The sequence below is a fragment of the Tachysurus vachellii genome, chromosome 1, assembly GCF_030014155.1.
Source record: "Tachysurus vachellii isolate PV-2020 chromosome 1, HZAU_Pvac_v1, whole genome shotgun sequence".
NCBI lineage: Eukaryota > Metazoa > Chordata > Actinopteri > Siluriformes > Bagridae > Tachysurus > Tachysurus vachellii.
This window is the reverse complement of record NC_083460.1, coordinates 16,351,058-16,362,703: the sequence shown is the minus strand read 5'-3', so window position 1 is coordinate 16,362,703 and position 11,646 is coordinate 16,351,058. Positions and strand designations below refer to the sequence as shown.

The window sequence follows — 11,646 nt, the reverse complement described above, 5'->3', positions numbered from 1 at the left end:
AATGTCCTGTGATGGTGTTAAAATGTTAAATAGTCTCTTTAAAAAAATAATTGCCATTTCGGTTTAGTAAAAATAGCTTTGTGTCTTTATACATAGTGTTAAAAGGCTATCGCATGAACCCAAACTATAGAGAATAATGCTAACAAACTAATTACAATGAACCTGGTCTATGATTTGACTCATTATCCAAACCCACTGTCTTGTGATTCTGAACAGACAGAGAAACCCATCCTGGCTTCTTGTAGTGTGTGGTTGAGTAACACTTTGAGTAAAGTTGACTTTCCGGTACACACTGCGGCTTGTGAGCGCGTCAGCTGAGTCCAACGGCGAGAGAGATGATGAGGATGAGCAGACAAAATGCCACACACACACCTAACAGGATCAACTTCTGTGAAAGTGACAAAAAGAGACAAGTTTAGGTGTCCTTATGGAGACATATATTTAGAGGAATATATTTTTGGATCCTTGAAAGTTGGGAAGGGATGTTCTCTGTCTCGATCTCTGTCTTGGGCTCAGACGCTTTCTGTACGATGCACTGCGTGGACGCAGGTTGTAGCCTAGAAGCTTCAGAATATTGAAGGTGCATTCTTATTGGCTAGCTATTGACACTCATATTAAAACTTTTCAGAGAAAAAAAAAATCAAGAAATCTGTCCAGTTATGGGAAGCGCTCTGTAAAAACAAAAGATAGAAGATTAGTCTGTTCCTGTTTAAGCATTAAAGTAGGCGGGGCTTAGCCATGGCTTTCTACAGTATTACTAGAAGTCTGTCATGTGTGCATGCGTGTCATGAATACTCAAACCCATTAATGTCCTGCTAAGTACTTCCTAAGTAATTCCCCCTAATGTAATTTTGCTATGCCTCTTGTATTTTATCGGCGAGGAAGGAAATGAACATCTTATCAGTGAATGCTAGACAACTAAAGATGGCCTTGGTCTGGAATTACTATGAAAAGTTGATACCTTCAACAAGACAGACAGAGTGAATGTCCTGGTTACACAACTTCACTTTTTTGACCAAATTGTACACAGTGATAGAAGGGAAATCATTCGAGTCTGATTCCTCTCAAGGTTTCTTTCTCATATCTTCTCAGGGAGTTTATTTCTCGCTACCGTTGCCTCTGGGTTGCTTAAAACCTCATACTGAAGTGATATATTGATGTACAGCTGCTTTGTAACAATGACTATTGTTTACAAGCAACAAGCATTTGTTTGGGTTTCTCTTTGGCTTTATTTTGTCTCCTTTATCACCTGTTCATTTACCTCACTCGTTTTTGAGCATGAGCATAAGCACAAAGCAAAGCCGAACACAGCAGGACACGATGACGGTAACGTGGCGAGCGTCTGACTCACCCTCCTAGCTTTGCTCTGGTACTTTACTGCCTTCTTGGTGTCTGATACGGCCCTTTCCACGTAATCCACTGCATGTTCCACATTATACTCTATGCGGTCGATCATCTCTCCCTGACCGTGTGTACACACGCAGCACCACGAGCAGGACAGAGGAGGAGGAAGAAGTGGGGAAGGAGGAAGAAAAAGACAAGGGAAAGAAAGAGAAAAGAGAGAGAGAGATTTTAGATTGCAGTAGTGGACGGATGAATCTGTTACTCACCACCTTGCTTGTTTTTTGCACTTTAATAGCAGCTTTAGTGTTTTCTTTGGCTCTTTCCACATATTCCTGGGCGTCACGTACATTCGATTCAATGTTGTTCATGAGCCCACCCTGTGTGAAGATATGAAAAGGGTAAGAAACGGAAACGGGAAAATAAAATCTAAAAGAAATAAATCCATCCAGTCTTCAAAGTATTGAACAATACTACATAAGTAAGATTAATAAAATAACAAACACTTGTATTTATTAATGTTTTATAATATTTAATAACAAAACAAATGAAGCAAATAAGCAAGAATAATATTTATCCAATCAATGAGTAAAATGAAGGAAGCCCAATTAACACATTAATCAGCCATCAGGTATGCCACTAAAGTACCTCTGAAGCTGTGTTGACTGTTCACTTCCCCAAGCACAACCCCAAGCGTTTACTTTACTTAGGGTTTGTTGAAATTCATGATTTATTCATTTGTTTATGTACACAGTAAGTAAGGTTAGTTCGGGAAGGGCCTAAGGAACGCAGTGGCAGGTTTAAGTAGGTTAAAGAGTTTGATAGCAGTGAAGAATGAGAAACTTGTACATGCATGTGTGTAGATTACAACATAAATTACCTCTAGAGGATAGAGTCCGAGTTCACAGCGCTGTATTAAAGGCCTATGGGAAAGTGAGGGGAGGTGGGGGGTAGAGAAAGAAAGAAAGAAAGAAAGAAAGAAAGAAAGAAAGAAAGAAAGAAAGAAAGAGCAAGAAAAGGAGTAAGGGGGAAAGAAAGAAAGGAAAGAAAGAAAGAAAGAAAGAAAGAAAGAAAGAAAGAAAGAAAGAAAGAAAGAAAGAAAGAAAGAAAGAAAAGAGTGAGTTGGAAAGAAAGAAAGAAAGAAACAAAGAAAGAAAGAAAAGGGGAAAGAAAGTGAGGGGGAAAGAAAGAAAGAAAGAAAGAAAGAAAGAAAGAGAGATAGAGCAAGAAAAAAAGAGAACGAAAGCAAGGGAAAGGGGTTGGTGGGAGAGGGAGAAAGAGAGAGAGCAGAGAAAAGACGCAGCACAACACAGACTGTGCAGGTCACAACACCTCATATTCACAGGGAATCGAGTGAGAGGCTGCAGGTTAGTCTGATTAATTATTTAATCAAATACATTTGTGTTAATAGACTCTCTCACTCTGATCATTAACATAGATGAATAATTCACAAGTGATATTCATAAGCACACCACAGACACAACAGCTTTGGGGAAAAATAATCCACCCTGAACGACGTGCAGATTAGTCTTTATAATCTACACCTGATCATCTGCGGCGTCCAAGAACTCATCTTCAATCACATTCATTTTATTTCCTCGTTAAAACATTGAAACCTGGGTATTTATCTGTGTGTGGTGTGGTGTATAACGTGTGTATTTATCTCTGTGTGGTGTGGTGTATAACGTGTGTATTTTTCTGTGTGTGATGTGATGTATAACGTGTGTATTTATCTCTGTGTGGTGTGGTGTATAACGTGTGTATTTATCTGTATGTGGTGTGGTGTATAACGTGTGTATTTATCTGTATGTGGTGTGGTGTATAACGTGTGTATTTATTTGTATGTGGTGTGGTGTATAACGTGTGTATTTATTTGTATGTGCTGTGGTGTATAACGTTTGTATTTATCTGTATGTGGTGTGGTGTATAACGTGTGTATTTATCTGTGTGTGATGTGGTGTATAACGTGTGTATTTATTTGTATGTGGTGTGGTGTATAACGCGTGTATTTATCTGTGTGTGGTGTGGTGTATAACGTATGTATTTATTTGTATGTGGTGTGGTGTATAACGTGTGTATTTATCTGTGTGTGATGTGGTGTATAACGTGTATTTATCTGTGTGTGGTGTGGTGTATAACGTGTGTATTTATCTGTATGTGGTGTGGTGTATAACGTGTGTATTTATCTGTATGGGGTGTGGTGTATAACGTGTGTATTTATCTGTATGTGCTGTGGTGTATAACGTGTGTATTTATCTGTGTGTGGTGTGGTGTATAATGTGTGTATTTATTTGTATGTGGTGTGGTGTATAACGTGTATTTATCTGTGTGTGGTATGGTGTGTAACGTGTGTATTTATCTGTGTGTGGTGTGGTGTGGTGTATAACGTGTGTATTTATTTGTATGTGGTGTGGTATATAACGTGTGTATTTATCTGTATGTGGTGTGGTGTATAACGTGTGTATTTATCTGTATGTGGTGTGGTGTATAACGTGTGTATTTATCTGTGTGTGGTGTGGTGTATAACGTGTGTATTTATCTGTATGTGGTGTGGTGTATAACGTGTGTATTTATCTGTGTGTGGTGTGGTGTATAACGTGTGTATTTATTTGTATGTGGTGTGGTGTATAACGTGTGTATTTATTTGTATGTGGTGTGGTGTATAACGTGTGTATTTATTTGTATGTGGTGTGGTGTATAACGTGTGTATTTATCTGTGTGTGGTGTGGTGTATAACGTGTGTATTTATCTGTGTGTGATGTGGTGTATAACGTGTATTTATCTGTGTGTGGTGTGGTGTATAACGTGTGTATTTATCTGTGTGTGATGTGGTGTATAACGTGTATTTATCTGTGTGTGGTGTGGTGTATAACGTGTGTATTTATCTGTGTGTGATGTGGTGTATAACGTGTATTTATCTGTGTGTGGTGTGGTGTATAACGTGTGTATTTATCTGTGTGTGGTGTATTGGTGTATAACGTGTGTATTTATCTGTGTGTGGTGTGGTGTATAACGTGTGTATTTATCTGTGTGTGGTGTGGTGTATAATGTGTGTATTTATCTGTGTGTGGTGTGGTGTATAACGTGTGTATTTATCTGTATGTGGTGTATAACGTGTGTATTTATCTGTGTGTGGTGTGGTGTATAATGTGTGTATTTATCTGTGTGTGGTGTGGTGTATAACGTGTGTATTTATCTGTATGTGGTGTGGTGTATAACGTGTATATTTATCTGTGTGTGATGTGGTGTATAACGTGTGTATTTATCTGTGTGTGATGTGGTGTATAACGTGTGTATTTATCTGTGTGTGATGTGGTGTATAACGTGTGTATTTATCTGTATGTGGTGTATATCGTGTGTATTTATCTGTATGTGGTGTGGTGTATAACGTGTGTATTTATCTGTGTGTGGTGTGGTGTATAACGTGTGTATTTATCTCTGTGTGGTGTGGTGTATAACGTGTGTATTTATCTCTGTGTGGTGTGGTGTATAACGTGTGTATTTATCTGTATGTGGTGTATAACGTGTGTATTTATCTGTATGTGGTGTATAACGTGTGTATTTATCTGTATGTGGTGTATAACGTGTGTATTTATCTGTATGTGGTGTATAACGTGTGTATTTATCTGTATGTGGTGTGGTGTATAACGTGTTTGATGACGCTAACCATGAGTTTGATGACGCTAACTTTTTCAGGTAAACACAAAGTGTGATGTCATTTCCTGGGGAGGTGAACAGGATGAAAGACACTGATGCAGATTTCATAGAGTGGAAATGTAATTAGAGGAAACACATACTGGCCTTTTCTAACAAGGTTTCAAAGACACACAGCATGTTTGTCAGAGTGTTTCTGTATGTGTGTGTTTCTGTATGATGCCATGGCAATGGGGCAGCAGTGAGATAAACTACCCTCCTAAGGAGAGGCCATCTGTCAGTAGACACCACAGCTGAGACACAAAGCGTCGGGATTAAGGTGACGGGAGGAGGGATGGAGAAGTTTAGGGATGTGCTTTCTCTCTTTCCTGCTCTCTCTGTCTCTCTCTCTCACCTGACTCTCTACCAGCATGGCCATGTCCATGAACATGTCGTGCAGCTCGCGGATGCTGTTCTCCAGTTTGATGATCTCATTGTGCCGGGTTTCGATCTCATTCATGGCCTGCTGGGTGATGTTGGAGTCCATGATGATCTAAACAAAAGGAAGATAGAGAGAGAGACAGAGAGAGACAAAGAGAAAGAGAGAGAGAGAGAGAGAGAGAGAGAGAGAGAGAGAGAGAGAGAGAGAGAGAGAGAGCAACAAAGAGAGCAACAGAGAGAGAGACAGAGAGCAAGACAGAGAGAGGGGAGAGAAAGAAAGAAAGAAAGAAAGAAAGAAAGAGAGAGAGTACAAGAAATAAAGAAATAAAGTAAGAAAGAAAGAAAAAAGAAAGAAATTTAGAGAGAGAAAAAAGAAAGAAAGCAATAAAGTAAGAAAGAAAGAAAGAAAGAAAGAAAGAAAGAAAGAAAGAAAGAAAGAAAAAGAAATTTAGAGAGAAAAGAAAGAAAGAAAGAAAGAAAGAAAGAAAGAAAGAAAGAAAGAAAGAAAGAAAGAACAAGAAAGAGAGTGGGGAGAAAGAAAGAAAGAAAAAAGGAGAGAGAATGGGGAGAAAAATAAAGAAATAAAGAAATAAAGTAAGAAAGAAAGAAAAAAGAAAAAATAAAGAAAGAGAATGAGGGAGAGGGAGAGAAAAAGAGAGACAGAGAGAGAGACTATCAGCAGGTCTCCTTTATTCCCCATCAGTTTTCTACAAACTTTCTGACCTCTTTGACATTTTCTCGTGTTATGAAGCATCACAGCTGAAATGGAAACGATCCTGAGATACAATGGAGATTTGTTCAATGTTCAGTCTGCTAGAAGTGTTAAGTAGCTCCATGAACGCATGTGATGCCTGGAGCAGATGAATAAATACCTCATACTTACAAATAGACAAACACGAGGGCCGAGTGAGGAAATCTACAGTGTCTTTTAATTGTTTTAATACCAGTTTGCGAATGAAAACACGCTGAATTGGATGGGAAGCAAATTTCGAATTACATTTATTTAAATAATGCCTCCGCCTTGTGTGTGTGGAGTTTGCATGTTCTTCCCGTGCCTCGTGTCAGACACTAAAGTGGTACACAATAAGAAGCTCATATGAAAGTAGACACTCTGGGATTTAAGAATGTTTAGCTTTTTTAGGTATTTCTGTTTTTATCTTGCCTACTAATGGCAAAAAAATTCACACAAATGTTTTTAAAGTAAATGTTGATATCAAACCCATTTCTGCTCTCCGAGATGCCTCTCAAGTGCTTGTTCATAACCACTAAAATTCTGTTCTCTCAGAGAGAAAAACAGACATCTTTCATGAAACAGAGTGATGAATCCTTTTAAATTTGTATGTCGTAATAAAATAATTCGGGGGGCGCGGTGGCTTAGTGGTTAGCACGTTTGCCTCACACCTCCAGGGTTGGGGGTTCGATTCCCGCCTCCACCTTGTGTGTGTGGAGTTTGCGTGTTCTCCCCTGGGTTTCCTCTGGGTACTCCGGTTTCCTCCCTCGGTCCAAAGACATGCATGGTAGGTTGATTGGCATCTCTGGAAAGTTGTCCCTAGTGTGTGATTGCGTGAGTGAATGAGTGTGTGTGTGTGTGCCCTGCGATGGGTTGGCACTCCGTCCAGGGTGTATCCTGCCTTGATGCCCGATGACGCCTGACGCCTGAGCACAGGCTCCCCGTGACCCGAGGTAGTTCGGATAAGCGGTAGAAAATGAGTGAGAGAGAGTGAGTAAATAAATTTAATTTGAATTCGTTTGAATGAATTAAATTGTATTCTATAAAAGATATGCTACCCTGTGCACCATATGCATATACCGAAATATCAGCTTAGCAAAAAACGTTGTGTGCGGAAATTCGCCGTCAGAATAAATCTGACGTTTACACTTGTGAATGGAATTCCAGATTAACAAATTAACCGATGAACAGATTAACAAATAAACAAACAAACAACAAAAACAAATAGTGCACATTCTATTTGTGGCTTATTTTCTAGCACGTTATCTGTGCGTAGTTTTTACATAAACACACAAGACTCTTAGTTGCTTCCAGGTGTAAAGTGAATATACTGATACAGATCGGTTCTTGCTGTGACCTCTGACCTATTTAGGTGTCATGACGACTGTGTATTTCCACTTACCCCCGAAGTGAAGATTGCTGGGTTGTCACTTTCCAGCATGCTTTCCAGCTCCTCGTTTGTCGTGTTTCTTCCAGCTAAACACACACACACAAACACATACAAATACATTTATTGCACCAGGCATAATAATGTGCCTCACATTCTCTGACCTCAATATGTTTAAGACCATGACACACACACACACGCACAGACGCACACACACAGCATAGAAAGAAGTCTGACTACAGCAGAGAAAGTGTTAAATTGCACCACTGCAAAATCTACAGTGTAATGACTTCATAATCCACTTCATCTTCATCTATGATTCATGCAACACAAATACAGCTGTGTGATATTGTGATATTGTCGGCCTGATAACTGCATAAAGGAGGAAAAAAGAAAATAGGAAAATATTGTTGCCAAATAAATAGACTGTGCAACTGTGTGTGTGTGTGTGTGTGTGTGTGTGTGTTTTATATGATTGAAATATATTACAAAACATGTTACAGTGTGTGTGTAAGAGAGAGACAGTGAGCGTGTGAGACGTGTTTGAGACGTGTGTGTGTGAGACTGTTTGTCTGTGTGTTTGTGTGTGTGTGTATGAGACAGTGTACAGTATGTGTGTGTGAGACAGGTTATATGTGTGTGTGTGTGTGTGTGTGTGTGTGTGTGTGTGTGTGTGTGTGTGAAACAGTGTATATGTGTGTATGTGTGTATGTGAGACAGTGTGTGTGTGTGAGACAGTGTGTTTGTGTGTGTGTGTGTGTGTATGTGAGACTGTGTGAGTGTGTGTGAGACAGTGTGATTGTGTGTGTTTGTGTGTGAGACAGTGTATATGTGTGTGTATGTGAGACAATGTGTGTGAGACAGTGTGTATGTGTTTGTGTGTGAGACAGTGTGTGTGTGTTTGTGTGTGAGACAGTGTGTTTGTGTGTGTGTGAGACAGTGTGTGTGTGTTTGTGCGTGTGAGACAGTGTATATGTGTGTGTGTGAGTGTATATATGTGTGTGTGTGTGTGTGTGTGTGTGTGAGAGAGAGACAGTGTGTGAGTGTGTGTGTGTTTGTGTGTGTGAGAGAGAGAGACAGTGTGTGAGTGTGTGTGTTTGTGTGTGTGTGAGACCTACACTATGTGTGACTAAAACAAACCTTTGCATCAATCTAAACTGACATTTTAACACACATGGTGAAGTCCATGTTTCTTTTAGTTATTACATTACAATGAGTGTCTTTATGTTTAAAAGGTCACGTCAATACACAGAGTTGCCCTTTTATTATGTAGCAGATAAATGAATCGCACTACACCAGAATATGCCACGTTTTCCTACAGATTCATTCTTAACTTAATTCTTATTTAGTTATTTGTGTTTTAATAAAAGGCTAAGATTCTTAGCTAAGACAAAAGGCAAAGTTCCTATTATTGTATATCGGAATCAACAGTCCGAATCCGTTTGTTAGCGGCAAAGAAGTGAAGGCTTCTTACTGTGTAAACAAACATAGTAAACTACACTTTGTGACCTCTTTATGCAGAGTGAAAGTACAGTGTTTGTGTATTTATGTCAGGTCTACTGACACTCTGAACTCCACTTCACATCATGCAGTGCGGCCTACAAGCAAGGCACAAGGCTGAGTGTGCTCACCTGTGTCAAATCATACACACACAAACACACACACACACACACACACACACACACACACACACACACACACACAATCACCATTTACAGCTCACCATTAAGTTTTTGTCTGCAGTTTTTGTGCTGCTGCCTTTAAACTTTTACCTTTATATTTTCATTGTTGATCTCTTGACCTACGCCTGTTTACAGTACCTACTCTGCATCCTCTGCAAGTCCTGGTCAATTTTCAATCCCAAAACCAGAGATACTGATACACTGATACGGATAAACCGGTACCACGATACATAAGTCAAGCTGACCTGCAATCTGTAAGCTTTTATTGTAAAAAACAAGCAAAACCTCAGACGCATTGCGTCTCATGCTCATCTGTGGATCCGACTGGAAAACGTATCACTTCTGACGTGACCTCGTCCGTGCGGCTGTTGGATCTGTGCCATCCTATTTGTTGCGTTTGATTTTTTTTTCCCTAAAAATAATTGAAAGCATGAGTCATATTGGTAAAATATTCTGGGCTTGAATGAATGATATCCTGCTGGTCAGTGAGTGCTGAGAGCCAGACGCTACTCTATGGACCTGCCAGCAGAGAGAGATGGCACCACAGGACATCAGTCAGAGCTGCTCATTTGAGCTCGTACACACACTGCACTCACTCTATGGTTTGTGTGTGTGTGTGTGTGTGTGTGTGTGTGTGGTGTGTGTGTGTGGATGACTGTAGCTACATGGTTGAGGGTGAAAAGGCTGTCACATGTCCAGACCAGCCACCTGGCCCTTTCCTTGTGAGAATATAATTTTCACTACTAAAGCCTTTCATTTTTTTTTTACACCGGAGACACATTTCTGAGCTTGATGTCAAGAAAATATTACATGGCTTTAAAATTTGAGCTGAAATAATGTACGAAAAAATTATACCGGGTTATTAATTAACCAATGCAGTTTAAAGACTCCTAATTTTCAGCGCATAAGACAATTTGTTATTAACTTCTATAGCACTTCATATAGAACACAAAATATACAGCAGGAAATATACAGACATCTGAGAGCACTAGCTTCTGTTTAACAATTCAATTTCTCGCTTTTGCTTCAACGACAGCACGTCCTCAGGCTGACACGGACTCCTGAAACCCAATGATCCGTGCTAGATCGAATACCTCTTCTCAACACGTGCTACACTAGTAGAAGAGATTAGACATAAAGAAAAATCTAACCTTTTGCAGATTTTCAATCTTGTCTGAAACCTTTACAGCACTATAGATTTAAGTTCTTGTTTATATAAAATCCAAACACACCTTTGTTCCGATGTCTGCTTTTTAATCTGTACTTAGTTTGACTCATTCTGTCTGTCTGTCTGTCTGTCTGTCTGTCTGTCCCATGTATATTTCTTTATTTCTGTGCGCTGAATTATTAATCAGGTCCATCTGCATTCTTTAATCACCTGTCCAGCTCAAGGTTAATCAGCGAGCGCTGCTGAATTAACGGGACTGTAGGGGTGCGAGTGTGAGAGGTGGACGCTGTGTACCTCTAATTCAATTACAGGCATGTGTGTGTGTGAGAAAAGAAGGAGAATAATGGAGATACATTGTATGTCTGCGGAACTGGAATGGTTTAGAATATGTCCCATGGACAGACAAATAATCCAAAATGTAAAGTCAGGCTCTAAACATATCAAAATGCGTGTTAATAATCATCATGAGGACATTCTGTGGATACAGGAATAGCCTTAGTGGTGGAAATAAACGTCAAAACAGATCATTTTGAAACTATTAATCAGTTGAGTTTGGATTTCTATAAACTCAGGTGTGTTTAGCTTTTGTTTAATTGGAATAAAAGCCTTAACAATCAGTTTCGTTTGGTTGTGTTTACACGAAACATGCTTCACACGTTTCAGTGCTCTAGCTACGCTTACATGCTTACTTATTTTTATTTATTAAAGGTGGGGTGCACGATGTTTGAAAAATGCTTCAGAAAACTGAGTCGGGCCGATAAACAAAACAAATGTGTAGCCAATGAGCAGAAAGGGACGTGTCTTGTCAATATGCGGCAGAGAGAGTGTTCAGTGCGCATGTGTGACATTACCAGAAAGCGATTGAAACATTGACATGGCGGATACCTGCCGTTACCTCTGCCTCGGGTTCTAGGTGTTGAACCTCGTCTTCCGCGTGAAACAGAGCTAAACCTTTCACGGTACAACACACAAAAACAAAAATACTACAAAAAAATACACAAAAATACTACAAAAACACATTTGTATTACCATAGTATTACTCATTGAGATCATTTATTGCTAAAAATATCCCCTCGGCCAGCTGCCCCAGCAGGTTCCTGGGTTGCGTATGTATGTGTGGGTGGAGCTATCAAAACAGGGGTGAGACCCATTTGGATTATGGGCGTGTTTGTTTTGGTGATTTCAAATGTCAACATTGGCTTTCGAACATCGTGCACCCCAACTTTAAGCACAATTAAACACAATGACAGTTGACCAATATGCT

General features: G+C 39.5%; 1 protein-coding gene across 3 annotated transcripts in view; it reads right to left on the bottom strand.

Annotated features, from left to right (window-relative positions):
* Positions 1-11,646, bottom strand: part of LOC132848764 (syntaxin-1A) — a 90,761-nt gene that overhangs the window by 1,320 nt on the left and 77,795 nt on the right. The window contains exons 7-10 of one of the 3 annotated variants that reach the window (XM_060874765.1): positions 7,548-7,621; positions 5,390-5,527; positions 1,611-1,721; positions 1-388 (exon numbers count right to left, since the gene is read on the bottom strand). The exon at positions 1-388 is cut by the window's left edge and continues 1,033 nt beyond it. In XM_060874765.1, coding sequence (XP_060730748.1) covers positions 311-388; positions 1,611-1,721; positions 5,390-5,527; positions 7,548-7,621 — 401 coding nt within the window. In that variant the 3' untranslated portion in view covers positions 1-310. Of the gene's footprint in view, positions 389-425; positions 1,463-1,610; positions 1,722-5,389; positions 5,528-7,547; positions 7,622-11,646 lie in introns of those variants that run through there. The other 2 variants (XM_060874757.1, XM_060874747.1) reach the window with 2 other exon arrangements.